Below are 20,001 nucleotides of genomic sequence, written 5' to 3'. Positions count from 1 at the left end.
CAATTACTTGATGGAATTTCTTGTTCATCCCTAAAAAAGCGCCTGAATTACACAAACAACAGTGCACGAAAAATCTCGCCCTGCTCAATTAAGTGTATGGCGCCAACATATTACGCAGCGCAGTACTGCGTGGGAGGGAGGACAGTAAGGCTGCGATTATAGTGCCGGCGACACGACCGTCGCGTCAAAACAAATGCATTGTCGCCTTCGGCGGCGTTTATAGTGCACGCGACGGCGCTACAAAAAATCTGGTAGTCACTGTTATTTTATTTTTCCGGCGACGGTCTCCCCTTGCGGCTAAACAGGAGCTTCTCCGTCCCCCTGCCTTCCCCCTTTATGACGTCGCTGGCCTTGTAGCCAGCAACGTCGCCTACATTTGAAATATAACTATCGCAATGGCGACGGCAATGGGTGACATCATCGGTCGCGTCGCCGGCACTATAAGCGCGGCCTAACACTGTGTGAGACAAACAAGGCATATATGGTAAGACCCTTGACCTCCCTGCCTGTAATTGTACTCATGTTGTGTCTGTAACCCTCCCAACATAGCATTTAGATAGTCAGCTCTTTGGCCAGGTAATACCCAGCATGCATCTCTCCATACGTCTTTGAGTAGCAAGGATGACATTACACACTGATTCCCACAGGAGAGAGGTGGCTGATATGGCAACTGCAGTTTAAGTGAGTGGGGGGTCAGTAGTTGTGTAGGGGGATGGGGGGGAGTCAGATCTCTCAGGCTCGCCGAGGGCAGACCCGTTGCCTGGCGACGGCGGGGTCCTCGCGGGACCGGAAGTGTCGCAGGCGTGTTGCGCCGTGGCCTCGGGTGGATCCTTCATATAAAGGCGGAGGAGGTAACTGTGAGGCCCGAGTCGGCATCCGTAGCGGGAGCTGTTACCGTGCACCGAACGAGGCCCAGCGCGGAGTGACTGTGACCGGGAGAGGGGGGGAAGAGAAAAGACAGGGGCATTAAGGAGAGAGGGGGGAGAGATAAAAGCAGGGGGCAACACAAGCGGGGAAGGGGCAAAGAGATTCGGCAAGGGGCAACACAGAGTGGGCAATAACGAGAGGGGGAAGAGATACAGCAGGGGCAATAAGGAGAAGGGGAAAGACGGCAGGGTGCAACACAGGTAGAGGAGGCATAAGGGAGACGGGTCAAGATAGGTGGAGAGGGGCAGAAGAGAACTTGGTGAGAATAGGTAACTAAGAGTGGAAGGGGGCACAAGAGGTGGGGTAGGGGGCACAAGAGGTGGGGTAGGGGGCACAAGAGGTGGGGTAGGGGGCACAAGAGGTGGGGTAGGGGACACAAGAGGTGGGGTAGGGGGCACAAGAGGTGGGGTAGGGGGCACAAGAGGTGGGGTAGGGGGCACAAGAGCTGGGGTAGGGGGCACAAGAGGCAGAGGGTCATTAGGCAGTCCGGGTGAGAAAGTGAGCTTGAGTTCATGAAAGTGGCATCTCGGATTAGAGAGGTGGGGGGAGAGAGGCAGACAGCTGGGGATTTGAGAGAACCCTCCTCGTAAGAGAGAACTTGCCTGGTAAGAGAAGTGGGCAGTTAAGTGCGAGAGACACTGGGACAGGCAGGTGGTCATTTAGAGAAGAGTTGTGTGGGAGTGTGTGCTGTACAAAGTGTGACCATCTGTTGACCCTGTGGCTGGTGCTGTCAGACATGCCGCTGTCCGGGATCCTGTCCAGCTGGGACTCTGTGGGGGGGTGGCCGGCTCTCTTGGCCTGTGTGTTGGTGGCGTTGGTGGGTTGGCTTTTCCGCCTGGCAGAGAGGAGACACGGCCAGCGGTCTCACTCCGAGCCGCCTCACGTCTTCCCACAGCCTGGCCAGGAGATGCTGCTAGGTGAGGAGACTGCTTCAGCAACACTCCTTTCATATAACCTATATTTGTATACAGTGTGTGACAGTCCAGCTGCCAAACTGAGATGGCTCTGTGATGTTTCACACTGGATAACTGTTTTCTATCACCTTGTATTCAGTCGCTTCTCTTGCGCTGTTATATACAGTAGCTCTTCACGGAGAACCCAGATGTCCAACCCATTTATAAAAATGTTTTAGTTTTCTAAGGCTGCAGAGGATGCACATTGGCAAAGCAGTGCATTGCCGGCAGTAAGGCCTCGGTCAGGGTGCTGGCTTCGGAGGGATGGCGTGCTGCTGTGCGTGCTGCCGTGAGAAACAAAGTATTCAATTTGAATACTGGTTGTCAGGGTAGCAACCGCCCTGTCTCCGAAGCCAGGAGTTGAAGCTGACTACAGTTTCAATAAACGAAAATTTCGTTTTTTGGAGCTGCAGCAGCGTCACAGGGACCTAGGCAGCCAATGAAATCTTCATGACTGCAACCTCGATACTTACCCTGCTGTGTGTAACCCCGCCCCCTCCCCAACGCTGAAAAGTCTGCTGGGGGATAAACACAGATCGCCCAGCAAACTGCAGCACTGCCTCCCTCATGCCCTCCCTCCGAGTCCTGCAGCTGGCACCCTGAACGAGGCCTAACTCTTGCAAATCTTTTAAATGTAAACCCTGGCCTAGTACCTTCACTCAATTCAGGCCCAGTTTTGCTGTAGAAAAATGCAATAAACAAAGTTCTTGGAGTGACTCAAAGGTGCTTAATGTTGACCTGCCACTTTTCCACCGTATCAATTGCTTTTATGAGCTTTACATTTCATCTCCACATTGAAATAACAGTGCTGGGGACAGAGGGAGGTATTTGTATTACATTTAACAGATGCATCCTAGAACTATTAAGAGTTTAGATGTGACGTGAAGGATTCATTTTACAAAGGGAGTTTATCACTGGATTTCAGCTCTAGTGCTAATGTGGTGAGGCTTGTGCAAGTGCTTAATGAGTTTTAGACCTTTTATTATAGGCCTTTTATATAGACTGTAATGACCTTGCTTGTGTCCTTCAGCAGTTAGTCACTAATATTCTGAGACACAAACTCTGTATGAAGAACCAAATAGGCTTCTTCACACTTTAATGGTCTTGTTGATGCTGAATCATTGGAGCAATGTGTATATGTTATACTCTGTGTGATTTGCAGCTTTAGGACTTGTTCAGGGTGGCAGAGACAGGAGGTGGAGGGCGCACTTTCGCGCGTGCGCGCATCGGTCTGCTGTGGGTGGTGTGCGCACATCATCCCCAGCAGACCTTTGCTAGTGTTGAGGAGGCGGGGCTACAGACCTCAGCTTAGGGATGGGTGTTGTGCTGTTAAAATAATTTTCAAGAATGATTTCATTGGCTGCCGAAGTACCACTGACGCTGCTGCAGCTTGAAAAAACAACTTGAGTTGTTTATGCAAACTGTAGCAAGCGTCAACTCCGTTCTTTGGCGACAAGGTAGCTTTTACCCTGACAACTGATTGGCTTTAAATACTTTTGTTTTGGACGGGCGCGCGCACGTCGCGTAGCGGGCACCCTGAACGAGGCCTTACTCCTGCTTTTTGCTGCAAACAAGTTGATAGATTTTCTTGTCCCCGATAGTTCTTTTTACAGGGTGACTCCTGTACTTCTACTGTGTATTGAATTTCAACCTTACTCTTGCTTATTAAGTTTTAACTGCATACATATGTTGACAGCACACTTACAGATTACTGTAGATCCTGTGCGGTAAACGCTCATTGAGCAGCACTGCAGTGTCCTTTTAAAATTTGCAATGTAGTTGGAACAAACTCTAACATAACACTTATGACTTCTATTTAATCCCAAGTAAAATAAACGTCCCTTTTTGTGACCGGCTGTGTTACGGAAAATGTATGCTGGCACCGACTTCGTCCATCCAAAGAAGGAATGCAGCAAAGTTCCCAAGAATGAGTCGCAGAAAGGAGATATTTTTTTAGTTTATAAACATGTCGTGGCAGAAATCTCATCCCAAAATGTCAGTTAAACCATCTGTTTGGAAATGGCAAAATAATCAGATTTGGCGCTACAGCTAACATTGGATTCCTGTAACGGCTGTTTGGTGCCATGAGTGTCTGTAATTGGTTCTGTTACCACCACCAGTACTTTCTTTGCAGGGAGTTTTATACCTGGTAGCATTTTCTCTTGACCTGGGTAAATCTGGAATCGTGCCATGTGGCTTTGGGTGGTAAGGGATTAGAAAGGCAAGATTTGCAGGCACTGCATAAACCGCGTAGTAATTTGAGCAATGCTGATTTGTAGGGGGAATAATTTCAAGTGTGAAAGCTGCACAGATATACTCAAAGTTCTGATAAAAATCGAAAACGCCACCTGTTTAACGTATTGGTTGCCAGAGGCATTGGTGGTCTTTTGCAGTCGCCCAAGGTAGCACAGTAATGAAACCCTTTTGTTTGCAACTGCTCCAACTGAGTGGCTGGCTTTATTCTTTTGGTAGAGTATCTTGTTGCATGTTAACTAGTGACCTATATCTGGGCGTCAAAGACATGCTGTATGTATACATCTTTTGCAGCAAAATGCTTTAACTGTTTGCTGCAAGAAGAGCCTGAGGTGCACACCCTAAACAATTCGACAACACCCAGGGTGTACGAGTGTTTGACCGGCTTACTTTTAGGAGCAGGATGCTCCATCTTGTACCACCATCTTGTATCTTTGCATAAGGCCTCATTTCCACAATGATTTGCAGTTCTGCTTCAGGGATATTACACAGCATTAGGTCACAGCATTGAATTTCCAGAAAGCGGAGCAATACCCTTCTCAGCCCTGGAAAACACGGCTACAATTATTTGTATTTAATCGAAACGGCGGCTTAGCAACACTTGACTCACACTTGTGTGCTTCAGAGGAAATAGTTATGTGGTTTGTTGTGTTGTAGATGTAAGATGCCACCAACACTCAGACTTTTTGTGATCTTTAGAGGCATCTTTTGACTTTTGAAGTGAAACTTCTTTAGTGGCACCTGCAAATCTTCATGGTTACGAAAGTGTGTAACGGAAGTGACGTGTTCCTCACGCATGCGCAGACCCAAGGAAAAAAAAAAACACATACCCCTCTGGTCTGTGTACACATACACAAACAAACAAAAGGAACACTGCTATTAGAGGAATTCCCAGTGAGTATAAATATACAAGTGCAAATCGCAAACATCTAGAAATGTATCATAAAAACAAACAGAAGTGGAAAAGATGCAAGGTGTTTAAACATAGAACACATGAATCGTATATAGATTAATATAATATAGTAACTGTAATGATTATCAAAAAAACAAGGGGTGCCAAGCACACGCTTTCAAAGTCAAACTTCTTTGCATTTTGTCACTGATTATTTTGATTTTTATGATTTTACATTGAATGAAAGACTTGAGTAACGGCATTTATATACTTTTCATCCAAAATATATGTATCTTACTATAGTTATCATAAGTCAATATCATGTATTCCAAGTGATAGTATGGAAATTTCAACACAAATAAAATAAATTATATTCAAATCTTTCATTGAAGTAAGAACATCACAAATACAATTTCTGTGACAAAACACATGTTTCACTTAAAAAGCATGTACCCCCACACACCGCATACTTTCTATCCCAGGTTGTACTGTGAGAAGGTGGCTATTTGAACTCTTTGCTTAATATCTCCACCTAGCCCCCATTAAGAAAAATGGAAGCCTCGTGCTTCTTAGCTGAGAGCCTAGAAGTAAAAGCAGCATACATGACAGAAATGAGCTTTAACACCGTAGTATTGAGCTCTAACATGACGTATATCTCCTATATCTCGCCTTTCCTGAATGCAGTACAATATTAGGGGTGGCGTACGTGGGAGTCACTAACCTGTCCATCTCATCTTCCTTCCAGTGGAGCAGAGCATGGACAAAATCCTCAGCCAACTGAAGCTCCTAGACCCAGACGGGCTCCGAGAAGAGATATTGAAGGCCGGACTCACATGCGGGCCAATCACATCCACCACCAGGTTCATTTTTGAGAAGAAACTAGCTCGTGCTTTGCTGGAGCAGCAAGGGGTGGACTTGGAGACTTTAAATCCATCCGATGGAAATGCAGCAGCTGGTGACAGCCAACACACACGCTGTGCCAGCAGCATCAGAGGCAGCAGAGCAAACTGCTCGGAAGATGGGGACTTTGGGTACAGCGTTGGCTTGAACCCACCAGAAGAAGATGCAGCTCTAACCAGTGAGTGTTTTGCGGCCACCGGGAGATCTGCTAATGACTCTCAGAGCTACATCCAGACCCCCTCTAAGGACCCATCTCTGTACTATGGCATTTGCCCAGTGTATGACGACATCCTAGTTAGAAATGGTAAGTTGGCTTCTTTTTAAAGCAAACTTCTACAACAGTGATGTGGTGTTACAATCCTGCGCCGCTGTTGCATGCAACCAACCTATAACAAAGCTGATGTGCCAAATTAAAAATCTTCAAAGTGAATTAAATGAGCTGTACTGAACAATTTGTGCATATAAATGAGAACCTACACATTAAAGGTGATGTGGCTTCAGATTGTAAGATTTCTTCATAGTAATCAGAGCCTAAAAGACAAACGCATACACAACTTGAATGATCGCTGATTCCTGTTTTGTAATATTCCGCCAGTTCCTAAAAATACCACTTTGTTAAAGGTGGGTGTGCAAGGTATTGTGATGCAATAGAGGAGTTAAGAATATATTTAATGCGCATGTATAATCCTTAAGTGTGAACTGTATAAACATTAGGTGCATGCACACACACACTAACCGATTCTGCCATTTACCTGGGACTAAAACCCTGTTTTTGTCCTGTTGCAGAAAAGGTCCACATTTACGTGGACAAGAAAGAAGCTCTTCAGGTTGTGAAGATGATGAAGGGCTCAAGGTTCAAGGCTTTCCCCTCCAGGGAGGACGCCGAGAAGTTTGCCAGGGGAATATGTGACTACTACCCGTCACCCACCAAGTCTTCAGTGTCCCCGTCACCTGTGAAACTCGGACCCGCTCTTCTGAGGAGTGAACTGGGACATAATTATGGTCGGTATCTCATAAGCTTCTTCAGATCCGCTATTTAAAGGACTTTTTTGCTGCACATTTTATGCTGTGCTATTAGAGATGTTTCCATCTTTTCTTTGAAATGTAGCAAATGCCATTTCATCCACTAAAAAGTAATGACTTTTGCGGACTCCAATGTGCATTAGATTTCAAAGGAGAATCTAATTCTGCTTGTTTTTGTTGTTGAGGGTACTTTGATTTTATGTGGGGATCATGCCTCAAAGCAGCTCACTTCTGACTTTTTAAAACCTTTTGTTTATTGTTTTTAAATGTCTTGTATTTTGGGATGGAGTCTGCACTGTCCCATGTCTGAGGTCACCCCTATTAAGACACGTCTTCTATTTTGAAATAGATGGAGCCTCCTCTCCAGAGGTGGAAAGTCTTAACAAAGAGAAAGCGAACAGCTTCAAAAGCCCCAGGACACAAGACCTGACGGCAAAGCTGCGGAAGGCTGTGGAGAAAGGCGACCTAGCCACCTTTTCAGATTTGATTTGGAGTAACCCACGTTATCTCATAGGCTCCGGCGACAACCCAACTGTGGTACAGGTGGGACGCCTCGCGCACGCACAGATCTTGTGCTGCTCTGATTTTAATATTCCTTGTTGTATGTATTCCGTTTATAGAGCAGAGTTCCATCAGTTGGTCGTAGAGAGCAGAATGTTTCTTGCTGGTTCTGATTACATATTGTGAACCCCCCCCCCCCCCCCCCCCCAAACCCGTTCCGGTACATGGTCTCCAATAATAATTTTCTTGCCCAATATTTTAAAATCTGCAAATATAGGGCACAAAGTAAAAACAGTGTGTTCCATTCTTGGCTGAAGTACTGTGTATGTAAGCAGGGTAAATCTGCAGTATCCCTGAAAGGTGTTAAGCATATCCTAATTTTGTATGTCCTTTCTCCAGCATTAAATAGGATTTGTAGAGTAGTGGGTTAGGTGGTATATGTGAATGGATTTAAAGAATGTGTAGGACTGGAACCAGGAAGCCCTGTGGGTTCAAAGCAGAAATAGGACATAGAGAGGGAAGTAATATGGGAATAGAGCAGTTATTGGTAACGCAATAATACAATCCCTACCCATCTGCAGTGATTGTGTTGCAATCGCTTATGTAAGCCTGTTCTGGCTGCAGCATTCCTAAGGAAGTATGCAATCTTCTTGTATTAGAAGTGACTGAGGTTTTTGCCACTGCAGGAAGGTTGCAGATACAATGTTATGCATGTGGCTGCCAAGGAGAACCAGCCTGGGATCTGCCAGCTGGTGTTGGACACCTTGGAGAACCCAGAGTTTATGCGTCTCATGTACCCAGATGACGGCGCGCTCATGCTGCAGAAACGCATCCGCTACATCGTGGATCTGTATCTCAACACCCCCGATAAAATGGTAACCCTCCCGGCGAGCGCTGAAGAAAAGCGGGGTGCACGAGCCTCGCCAGGGGCAGGAAACAAGCCTCCGAAAAAACAGTTGAACCTTTTTTTGTGTTGTGATCTTCCTTAGGGATTTGATACTCCTCTGCACTTCGCTTGCAAGTTCGGCAACGCAGAGATGGTGAACGTGCTGAGCTCCCATCCAGACATTATAAAAAATTCTAAGAACAAGTATGAGCATACCCCGGAGGAGGTAAGTCTCCCCCTCCCCTTCCCCCTATAAGTATGAGCATACCCCGGAGGAGGTAAGTCTCCCCCTCCCCTTCCCCCTATAAGTATGGGCATACCCAGGAGGAGGTAAGTCTTCCCCCTATAATATACGTATGAGCATACTCCGGAGGAGGTAAGTCTCTCCTTCCCCACCCCCATATAAGTATGGGCATACCTCGGGGAGGTAAGTCTCGCCCCCGCCCCCTCTCCTATAATCTTGGTATGAGCATGCTCCAGAGGAGGTAAGTAGTTGTCCCCCTATAATACAAGTTTGAGTATACTCTGAAGGAGGTACGCCCCCCTAACCTCCCTCTAACACAGGTTTAGCATCTATTAGACAGGTTTTCCTTATACTCATTTAGGTTTTGAGCTTGGAGACTCGTTAAATATTCTGCTGCAGCCAGTCACATTGCCGGACTCGTCCGGAACATAGCAAACCACTTTATAAAATATTGTCATTTCTCTGAAGCTGGCACGATACAGTAATGCGAGGTGCGGAGTGTTTGTTCTGCTTTTCTAAAACATTTAAACGTTCTGCACACAGGTGATCTGCGAAAGAAGCAAAAATAAATCGGCGGAATTGAAATCCCGGATCCGAGAATATCTGAAAGGTTTGTGCCGCATGAGGATGGGTTTCCACTGCGGGGTATCTTTCGGCTACCACCAGGGCCGCAGAGCGGTTTCCCAGGACCAGTTGCGACCGGTGCGCCCCCACCCCGTGTTGGCGGTCTTGCGAGCTCCATTTCACACCTCTCAAGCCCCCTCTATTTCCTCCTCTTCCTATGTATTTCTCTCCCCTCCGTCTCGCTCCCTCTTCCTCAATCACCCCCCTCACTCTCCTCCCCCCCTCAATCAATTACCCAACTGTCACTCCATCCCTCCCCCCGCCTCGCATGGATTTCTCTCCCTAATCTTACTCCCTCTTCCTCACTCCCTCCATCACCTCCACTTACACCCCCTCTCCTTTCACTCTCCCCCCATCAATTGCCCCACTCACTCAATCCCCCTCCTCACTTATTCCCTCCCCCCACAAAACACATACCAAAAAACCCCACCCCTCAAATATATACAACCCCCCACACCTCCAAATACATACAAAAAAAAATCATACTCCCCAAATACTTAAAAACAAAAACAAAAAAACTCCCTAAATACATGACAATACCCTCCTCACCCCCCAAATACATGCCCAAAAAAAACCTCTCCCAAAATACATACCAACCCCCCCCCCCAAATAAATATTAACTATAACTATTAATTATAAAAAAATAAAAACGCACCAAAAAAATCCAAACTTTACCTACCTTGGGGCTGGTCTCCGGCCTCTGGCCGGTCCTTGGGTCTCCCCTGCTGCAGGCCTCCCTCACTAACACTGTCCCATGCCGAGCTTCTGATGCCGGTGCGCGGCAGAAGCTGAGCCCGTCTTGTTTCCGGCGTGTGCTGCCGTCAGAGGACCGGCGCCCACCAGCGTCAGAAACTCTGCGTGGGTCAGTGAGGGAGAGCCGGGCACGGCGGCAGCCAGGTCCTCCGCAGCCTCTGTGCCCGGGACACTTCTTGTCCCAGCTCCCCCCCCTTTCGGTGGCCCTGGCTACCACTAGCCGTTCTGCTGGCTGGCAGTACATTGCAGGATTGCCCTTGAACTTGCCAATCATTTACATCTCTTGGACTGTAAAACGCTAAAGAGTTTCAGGTCTTCCTCAAACTCGCCCCGCCCTCAGATCTTGCCCCGCCCTCAGATCTTGCCCCGCCCTCAGATCTCGCCCCGCCCTCAGATCTCGCCCCGCCCTCAGATCTCGCCCCGCCCTCAGATCTTGCCCCGCATTGGCTTCGCTGTGTTTTACTGTCTGCGTGTGAACAAATGTCCGGTCTCGTCCAGGTCATTATTACGTCCCGCTCCTGCGCGCCGAGGATAACTCCTCCTTCCCAGTCATCGGAGCCCCATGGTCGCCAGAGAAGCCGGATTTGCTCTTCCAGCCCGGCCTGACCAGGTTCTGTGGCAGCCCCAAAGATCCGCTGCTAGCAGTGAGAGCATTCGCTGGTCCGATGAGCCCCTCCAAGGTGAGCTTAACGCTTTCTATTTCCCATCACCCTTGTCCTGAAATTCCCACATGTGCGAGGAAGTCGCTGTAATATTGTAACAACTTCGGCAGGGAAAAATCTTCATCACTTGGTGCTTCTTGTATAGGTTAAAAGTGCAGGCTGCTGTCTTATTTGATCCAGAACTTTCTTTCCTTTATAAATTGATGTTTTGATTTTTTCCCTAATCACTCGCTTTTTAAAGAAATATTGAGGCCTCTTTACAAATGATTTTCCTTTAATTTTCTAAAAACCAGTTTGATAACTCTTCCCCTAATTTTGCATTGCTGCGTCCTGTGCGCATATAATAATATTAATAATAACTTTATATAGCGCTTTTCTCCCAATGGGACTTGGCACTTAAGTTACAAAAAAAGGGGGAAAAGAAAACATTTGAGGTTATAAGGGACCAAACACAAGGACAGATGGGACAGTGCTGTAGCTATTCAATGCCGGACAGGTTGTGGGTCATTAATTAAATGCCTGGGTAACCAGGTCGGTCCTGAGCCTGTTTGTATAGGTTCCAAGAGGGGAGCTCTCGAACTGTGAGACTGTTCCAGGGTGAGAGCAGCGTGGCTAAAATCTCCGGCCCCAAAGCAAGTCAAGGAGATTCTGGGAACTGTTAGTAGTCCGTCATCTGTGATAGCTGGGCCCTGGTCATATAGGGCTTTGAATGTCAAAGTCAATATTTAAATAAATTTGCCATTTTAGAGAGAGCCCAAAACTAAACTTTTTTTTTTTTTTTTTCATATACGTTAGTACTTTTTTACATTTTGTTTAGATCTATTTAGTAGGCTGCAAACATTTCTGAAACATTTTTTTTTGGGGGGGGGGGTGGTGTTTGTTGTGCTCTCAGGCGGAGGATTTCAGAAGGGAGTGGAAAACCCCACCACGGGAGAGGGCCGGCTTCTTCCACAATGTCCGGAAAACTGATCCCGAGAGAGGAGCAGAGAGAGTGGGAAGGTGAGAGAAAGTACCCTCCCATTCACCCGAACACGAGCGCCAATGGGTAACGAACACTGTCCTGGATTTATCTAGTGGTGATCACACCATCAGGCAGCTTGATGAATCCCAGCCATAGGTGCAGTGCTGAAATAACAATGTGGCAAACACCATTGGTATTCATTTAATACAACGGATTTGGTGGGGTGGGCAACTCCAGTCCTCAAGGGCCGCCAACAGGTCAGGTTTTAAGGTTATCCCTGCTTCAGCACAGGTGGCTCAGTCATAGACTATAGGATATCCTTAGCCTGACCTTGAGGACTGCAGTTGTCCAGCCCTGGATTAGGAGGTTGTCTCAGAAGCTTACACTCTAAATGGGGGTTACTTGGTTACATAGTCTGTCGCTTCCTTTTTGTTTGACTTGTCACATTGTTTGCTCAAGAAAAGAACCATTCCACGGTGTGTTCCTTGCAGGCAGCTGGCTCACCAGTTTGATGTCCCATGGGTGGAGTATTGGGACTTCCTGTCCTGTTTTACCGACCTTTCGTGCCCGGAAGGCCTGGAGAAGCTGGAGGAATATCTGAGCAGGAGTGAGGCGAGCGAAAGTACGCGGCAGGAACCGGACCACGAGACCTGTAACAAATACAAAACGCCGCCCCCCGCAGGTGGGTGGGACCTGGCCTCCCAGGAGGGCGCAGAAGCGGCGTGGCTGTGACTCTTTTAACAAATTATTTCAATGCGTTTGTAGGTCTCGGGCAGCTTAACCCTTTCATGCTACGCTGGCAGATGTCGCCACTAGAAATAGGGCATGAATTCTGTTATCACTGTTTTTTAAAGGTGCAATCCAAGAAATATCCTAATTTTCTCCCCCCCCCCCTGCAAACTGAGCTGCAAACTGTAACAATAGATAATGTTGCCGTAGTCATATAAGGATACATTGTAGCTGCTGAGTTATACTGACTGAAAGATTGATTTGCAAATGAAAGGCAGCCATTTAGTGAACCCTGAGAAGCAGAATCTTTGCTGATCGATTCCGGAAGAAGGAATCGATCGGCAGCTTAAGTAATTAGTTCTCAATTAAAGTAATCAGGCTGCATATATTAAAACAAATATGTATATAATTTTTTTTTTTTTTAGTTGCCGTTTTAATCCATATAAAGCCCTTTTTTTATAATGAAATTAATTATATCTGGCTTTTATTTAATTGGGTAATAAGGAAAGCCAAACTATATCAGTGAAAGTTTGTTGCGAATTCCACCGACTGCCAGTTTCACCATATGTACCTAATTGGGTGATGCAAATTCTACGGTCTGTCTCCTATCAGGAGATGGAAATCTCCTAACTTTGATAGGAGCTTTGATGGATTAACTTGCATTATAGAAACAGTAGATAAGAAACGCGCGCTCTAAACTGAGACTTGTCCTTCAGTTAATGGATCTGGTATGTATGCATGGATCTGTCTGTTAATATCTGATTAACAATTTGAAGCACTACCTCACTCACGTGAGACTCCTGCAGGAGTGCACCCATTCAAAAGTATTTTCTCTCGTCCTGTTTGCCCAAACTTGCATTATGCACAGCGTAGATCTGTTAACTTTGGCTGTTCCCCTCTATGTCTAACAGGCAAAAGCAAAAAGTGTTGTAATTCCATTTCGGTCGGGGCGTTTTTGGACGACGAAGAAGACATGAGTCTTGAAGAGATCAAAAACCGTCAGAACGCAGCTTTGAAGCACAGCCTCCTACCAGCCTCCGGAGACACCATCGCCATGCCAGAGTGCATCATGGACACCTCCACCCTTCCCAGCAACCTCTACCAGAACGGGGCCAAACCTGGCTTTTGCAGCCCACTGTGCAATGACCGGATCCTTCCCGGAGACGGAGGGCGCCTGCAGGGTTTGGAGAAAGGACTGCTGTCGCCAGTCTCCAATCTCATGGCAGAGTTTGAGAAACTGTCGGTGTCCGAGCCAAAGGAAGACGGCAAGGAGATGCCGAGCAATGAGGCCTTGCCTTGTAGGGACGAGGGAGCAATAGCTCAAAGGCTGAGCCAGGTGACCATTTCTAAGGGACATGAGGACTCGCTCCCTGGTGAGGCCACAACAAGGACATCGCGTTCCAGGGTGCCAGAAGTTGAGCAGCTGCTGCCAGAGCTCAGCCTGCAGGACAACGCTTCACCACTAGAGAGCAGCACCAAGTTGTCACCTACATGTGCCTCCTCTTCCGTTTCTCCCACCCAACGATTTGTCATGAAGACTCCCCCCAGGAACCAAAGCACACGGGTGCATTTCCTGCTGGGGTACGTTGGCACTGATGGGTGGTTTGGTGGAGGAGTAGACTTGTCTCTAAGGGAATATCCCCGGCCAGACCTGTGACCTTAAATCCCTGTGCCCTTATATGTTGGTAACTAGATTATAAATACCTGGGCAAGGATTAATTATCTACATTGCCACTTGGCCAGGAGTTGTACAAAAGTGTGTACTTATTGACATTTTATCATAAGCTCACATAGTACATTTGGTAGTATTTGCTGCTGCAGGCAATAAAGATGAAGAATGACCATATTGCAATGTGTTCCGGTGTGGAGGATTCGCATGTCTATTCATGGCCCTTTGTTATTTCAGGGAAGAGCCTTCTAAACTTGACGTTGATGTTTTATCAGCCGTGGAAAGTGTGGAGCTTGATGCACATAAATACCCTGGTATTTCCAAGTGGATACACGCAGTGCTCTCTTACCCCAGTACTGATCGGCAAAGGTATGAAGTTGGGCAAAAAACAAACTCTTATTTGTGCTGCCTGTGCCCTACCAGATCAGCCTGGAATGCACTAGAATATTGCTGTCACTGTGGGCCCAAATAACAAGTGTCTTCTCTCGGGAGAATCCCAAATTCTGCTGTTTATTCAATTACAATTCGTTTTATCCTGGGCTTTTCCAGCTCTGTGTAGTTGTTTAGTACAGGTTAAGCTGTCGTGCAGCGATTTTTCCATTATCGATTGTTTGTGACGTGCCAACATATAATCCGCAGGGCGGTACAATGGGGTACAGACCTATGTATATTGCATAAACCATTCCATACAGGGGAGAACAAACATGTGCACACACCACACACACACAGGTAATGACGGCCCTGCTTGTAAGTGCTTGCAATGTAAAGGGAATGAGGGACAACTTTGAAACAAGAAGGTAAGGTGGCTGCTTGTTGCAGGATGTGGTGTAGCTCAGGTTAGAATATGGCCCAGTCTGAGAGCTGAATAAATTAAGGTTTCAGATGGGGAAGGGGGGCGGGAAATGTTGCATAGGGTGGAGATTAAAGCCACACAGCTGCTCCCAATGGGGGTGGAGGGGAGTTGGATGGCAGGTAGGCTTTGTTGAAAATGTGAGTTTTCATGGAGTTTACCAACGTCTGAAATTGAGGCGTCTGGTGCGCGGTAGGGAATTCCAGAGAGCGGGCAGCACTGGCGAAGTCTTCAGAAGAGTGAAGAGGTAGGAAGGTGGATGTTGGCAGAACGTAGGGGGCGTTTAGGTGTGTATTTGTGGAGGAGGGTTGAGATGTAAGGTGGGAGGGGAGCATCATTGTTAAGACCTTTAAGTCATAACAAAGGTTTTACATTTTATTCTGATTATGGGAAGCCAGGGTAGGGATAAGGGTACCGGTGAGGGAGGCAGAGGAGTCTGGATGGATGGGTTGGCGTTGTGATAGGAGGACTAAAGGTTGCAGTAGTGTTGGCAGGACGTGGGTGGATTAGGATTTTTGTTGCATCATGAGTGACACAAGGGGTGTATTCTGCCGATATTTTGCCGGTGGAGACAACAGGACTTCGTGAGGGACTGAATGTGAGGAATGAAGGAGAGATCAGTCAAAGATAACCCCTAGGCAGCAGGCTTGAGGTGTTGAGATGGTGGTGGTGTTCTCCGTAAGGGTGTGCGTTGGTGTAACGGTGGCAGTGGAAGGGGCGGGGGGGGGGAGGAGAATATTCGTTCTGTTTTGGACAAGTTGAGCTTCATGTAACTGAGATATCCAGGAGGAGATTGCAGAGACAATTGGAGACGTGGGACAGGGAAGGTCTAAATGTGGGTTTCATTGGCATATAGATGCTGAAAGCCAAATATTGTATTAATTTAAGAGGTGGTGTAGAGAAAAGAGCAGTGGGCCAAGGACAGGGCCTTGTGAGACTCCGACAAAAAGAGGGAGTGAAGAGGAGACACCAGAGAAGGAAACTCATGGATCGGTTAGATAGGTATGCCGTGAACCAGGAGAAGGCTGTGTTATGGAGTGTTCAGGAGAAGGGGTGATCAACCATGTCGAAGGCAGCAGAGATCCATGAGAATTAGTAAGGAGAAGTGACCCTTAGACTTGGCTGTGAGCAGTTCATTGACCACTTTTCTTAGTGCTGTCTCAGTGACGTGTAGAGGACAGAAACTAGATTGCAGGGAGTTGGAGAGTCAAGTGGTTGCATACAAGTAGCTTGGAGGCAAAGGGGAGAGGAGTGGGCGGTAGTTGGAGGAGGCTGAGTCACGTGAGGGTTCCTTTAGAATGGGAGTGATGAGTGCATGTTTGAAAGATGTGTACCAGAGGTGAGGAGTTAAGGTGAGTTTTGTTTGTTGTATTTGTAATGGTTCAGGAGAGGGGGGAGGTACAGGAGCTAGAGGCTCTGCTGTGTAACAAATCCATATGTATTTGCCCTTTTATTTGGGATGTTTCGGGTAGTGCTGTACTTTTTCACTGGTGGGTTTTGAGGTCGGAAATCTGAGCTTGCACTTTTTCTCTCCATCCCTCCGTGGCAGTACATCCCAGGGGTGTGTAGGTCTCCATGGATGTGAACTTGCACAGGGACTACCAAAGCCAACGGCGCTATACATTTAATGTCTCTTTTCTCTCTCCCCCCCCCCCACCTGTAGTTGGCCAAGTCCTGCAGCTCTGTCATTTAGAGGCAAGTCCCATCTGTTCAGCACCGGTTCTCCCGGGACCCCCGCTTTCTCTACTCCCGGTCGGCACAGTCCCGTACCAGGCAGCCCAGGGAAATGCATCAACACCTCCGACTACAGCAGCCCGGGCAGGTACAGCCCAGCTTATGCCAGCCACATCCAGCTGCTGCGGCTACGCAATCCCCCCGACCACGCGGTGATATAGAACTTGCACACGTCGCATCTGTGACGCAGCGCCCTACAGCGTCGCATTGGTGATTGCCTCCTTCAAATTGACCTGATCATAGGGGCGAACCTTCACCATATTAACCAGCAGATAACCTGTTCTCTGCCACACCTGGAGTATGTGGAAAAAGATGTCGGGGCAGAAGCCGCACTTTCCTTGTGGGTACTCTTGGCAGAAGGTTTGACGTGACTGCTCGTTCCATCCAGGCTTGGATGGCAGAGGTTAATCTATAAAAGTGAGATGTTCGATTTGGTGTTTTTTTTAAAATTCGGTCATTGTGACACCGTCAATGTTAATCTGTAATTGTCAGAGTCAGGAAACGCGCCACTATTTGGCACTTGTGTCTGTTTTGCTGCAGATGTGATGTATATGCCTAGTTAGTGTCTCACGAAGCACATAGAAGCAATAATTGCCAAACCGTTTCCGTCAGACGTGTCAAGGGCTCTTGGTTCTCCTTCACTCCACAAGCAGAGGGTTACAACCTGTTACAAAACCTTCCTCGGTGCTGGGGATGTTGCTAAGAAAGTACATCTCTGCTCACTTGTCTAGTACAATACAAACCGCAAAAAAACAAAGAAAATGAGCTAAAACAATAACAACATTGGGTGCTAAGACAGTTCTACAACCAAATACACAAAATAGTCCTATGTGCAAGTAGAATCGACGCATTCCTTAATGCAGGGGTACTCCAGTCCTCCGATCTCCTCTCTCCCCCTCCCCCCTTCCCCCCCCCATTTATCCCTGCTTCAGCACAGCTGGCTCAGAGGCTGTCAATTGAGCCACCTTTGCTGAAGCTGGAATATCCTCAAAACCTGACCCTCTGAGGATGGGAGTTGGGCACCTGCCTTAATGCAAAAAGGTATTGCAAACACTTGCATATTTAATGAGGATAATTGAATGGGTGTGCTCTTCGATGCTACTTTGGTGGTTAATGTGGGGTTCGGAAAACCTTTGCACTAATGCAGCATTTCAGCCCTACGCAAACCAATCCATTCCCACCTCTATCACAAGCCCCCCGATTGCCCTCAATGTTTTAGCAGCTGCCTGGAGTTTTTTTTTTTTTTTTTTTTGTGTCTTGTTTTTTATTTTATTTTTGTGTCTTTTGTAAGATATATTTTAAATTCATCTTTGTGGCTTTTTATGACTTAAATATATATTTTTATGTTTTTTCAAATATATATATATTTTTTTCGTAGTGCAAGTATTAAAGTTAAAAAAAAAAAAAAGTTAAATACATTTTTGATGGGTAGCAAAGAATAAACCAGTCCTGGTCACTAATGACATTTTGTATTTGTTGCAACCAAGTGTGGAGTCACATAAAAGAAATCCCTGTGTTTATTTTTTTTTAACCGTGATCCTCACTTCCTGGTTTCCCTTAACACTGTGTTAGTATCCGGCTTTTTCGTGCAGTTGTTACGATTCTGGATGAACTGCGACTTTTTATTTTAAGTCTCCTTTTTTGTTGGATTACATTTGGCGTTGTTACCAGGGATTATGTCCTATTTCCACATGGAATACCTGCAATAACTGATTTTCTATAAACATGGGCACACTGATCTCCTCTCGCTGCCCCAGGCCTCTGTAATCACAAGGCTTGCCAGTAGTTTTGCTTTTTGTGTATGTTAGAAATGTGCACTCGTCTATCATATTCAAGCAGCAATCCCAGTTTATTTTTTCCCCTACAGGATGGTAAGCGTGTGGAGGGGAGGGGGGGGTGTCACCTGCAGATGAACTGCATGCTAGTTTCAGGCTGTCAAATCTTGGCCTAATTGGCAAAATAATAAGTATTCCCAGTAGGCAGCCACAATATTTGATGCAGCTTCCTATTAGATGGAAATTTAAATCACCTTTTATAATAAAATCAACGTAATACTGGCAACTATCTCTGGAGTCCCCAGAACTGAACATGGAAGGATTCGGTGCTTGGGAAATCGCTAGATCCTATCCAAAACAAAATGGGGGTTGCCGCTTTTGTTACAGTGGCGCAACATTTAACAATTGCGCATTAATTTTCTAAAACAAAGTACGTGTCTCTCATAGGACTCCCTTCTAGGGATTGAAGCCTGCAACCCTTGCAGAGCTGGGTAGTTCAGCTGCACTGAAGAGGTTTAAATAACAATGGAAACCTCTTTGCTAGATCGCCCTGATGTTGTTCCCTCTGGCAAAGAAAGGTTTCAGAAAAAGCTGAACAGTAAACTGCTGCAAGTTACTTAACACTAACCGGGTTATTCAGTCTTCCAGCTGCAAGAGAATTGCACCGGATCTCGATGAGTAAATGTAGTTACCAGTCTTAAGATTCTTGTTCCTGGTTTTGCAGCTGAGGAATTTTGACAAATAACTCGCTAAGTCTCTCGTATTCACAAATAAAAGGGAAATCAGGCATATTGTATTTAATATGTGAATATATATATTTTTTCCTTGTAACTATTACACTTTTTTTTTAAATCAAAGTGCCAACAGCGTTCTGTTTTCGTGTGTTGCGCTGTTCTGTATCTTGACAAGTTTTAAATATAATTTATGGCTCTAACTGTAAAAAAAAAATAAAAAAATTATAATAATAATGTGCTGGTTAATAAAGGAAATGTACACAAGTTTGTCACACAATTGTATTATAAGACTTTCATTTTGAAATTGAATTATTTCATGGTTAATTGAATGCTGCATTTTAAGCAATAACATAAATACCTCTGCTTGCATGTTTGTGATAACCTTGACGCTGTTCTCTTAGTGCTGGCACCCGACAAAGCGCTTCAGTGGCACAATCTGGATGTAGTTAGGGCCCTAACACGTGTGCAAAAGGACTGGTTGTGTTGGGAAAAACTAAGATGTTTTGTCCTTTTTGGGATGGGCCGGAGCTGCAGTTACCCCCAGATGGGTTAAGGCAGCATAGCAGGAGAAAATCCCTGTAGGGTTGAAGGGCCCCACTCTCCTAGGGATGTCACATACACAGGCAGAAAAAGCTCAGGCCTCTGCCCAGGAAATGTGTAAAGCAGCAGCCTAGTCTTGGCAAGTGGGCCAAGCATCACCATCTGGCTGTTCATTCATCAGCCCATGTGATATTTGGAAGATGGTGCTTCAAGCAGTTGTTCCAACTGGGGAAATATATATATATTTTTTTTCTTCCCTCAACTGTCTAGGGCAGGGGTGGTCAATTCCAGGCAAGGGCCAACTGGTCTGGTTTTCAGGATATCCCTGCTTCAGCACAGGTGACTCAGTCACCACCTGTGCTGAAGTAGGGATATGATGATCCTGGAATTG

At 46.4% G+C, this 20,001-nt stretch overlaps 1 protein-coding gene across 2 annotated transcripts; it reads left to right on the top strand.

Annotated features, from left to right (window-relative positions):
* Window positions 1–739: 739 nt before the first annotated feature.
* Window positions 740–19,347, top strand: ANKLE2 (ankyrin repeat and LEM domain containing 2). 2 transcript variants are annotated; one of them, XM_075568591.1, is made up of 13 exons: window positions 740–851; window positions 5,771–6,229; window positions 6,712–6,927; window positions 7,298–7,491; window positions 8,136–8,324; window positions 8,439–8,561; window positions 9,123–9,189; window positions 10,455–10,636; window positions 11,511–11,617; window positions 12,071–12,261; window positions 13,220–13,889; window positions 14,215–14,346; window positions 16,491–19,347. In XM_075568591.1, the coding sequence occupies exons 2-13, from the start codon at window positions 5,782–5,784 to the stop codon at window positions 16,720–16,722; spliced, it is 2,751 nt and encodes a 916-aa protein (XP_075424706.1). In that variant the 5' UTR covers window positions 740–851; window positions 5,771–5,781; the 3' UTR covers window positions 16,723–19,347. The 2 variants fall into 2 exon arrangements, with proteins under 2 accessions (XP_075424706.1, XP_075424705.1); XM_075568590.1 differs by lacking the exon at window positions 740–851 and adding an exon at window positions 1,381–1,844.
* Window positions 19,348–20,001: the final 654 nt, after the last annotated feature.

Source organism: Ascaphus truei, chromosome 13 (genome assembly GCF_040206685.1).
Source record: "Ascaphus truei isolate aAscTru1 chromosome 13, aAscTru1.hap1, whole genome shotgun sequence".
Classification (NCBI taxonomy): domain Eukaryota; kingdom Metazoa; phylum Chordata; class Amphibia; order Anura; family Ascaphidae; genus Ascaphus; species Ascaphus truei.
This window is presented reverse-complemented; position numbering and strand designations above follow the sequence as displayed.

What these genes read in the sequence shown, in the direction of transcription:
- ANKLE2 (XM_075568590.1), top strand. Translation starts at nt 1,664, where the DNA reads ATGCCGCTGTCCGGGATCCTGTCCAGCTGGGACTCTGTGGGGGGGTGG. An exon ending in TCAACACCCCCGATAAAATG is followed by an intron (nt 8,325 to 8,438) that starts GTAACCCTCCCG and finishes GATCTTCCTTAG; the next exon opens with GGATTTGATACTCCTCTGCA. An exon ending in ATGAGCATACCCCGGAGGAG is followed by an intron (nt 8,562 to 9,122) that starts GTAAGTCTCCCC and finishes TTCTGCACACAG; the next exon opens with GTGATCTGCGAAAGAAGCAA.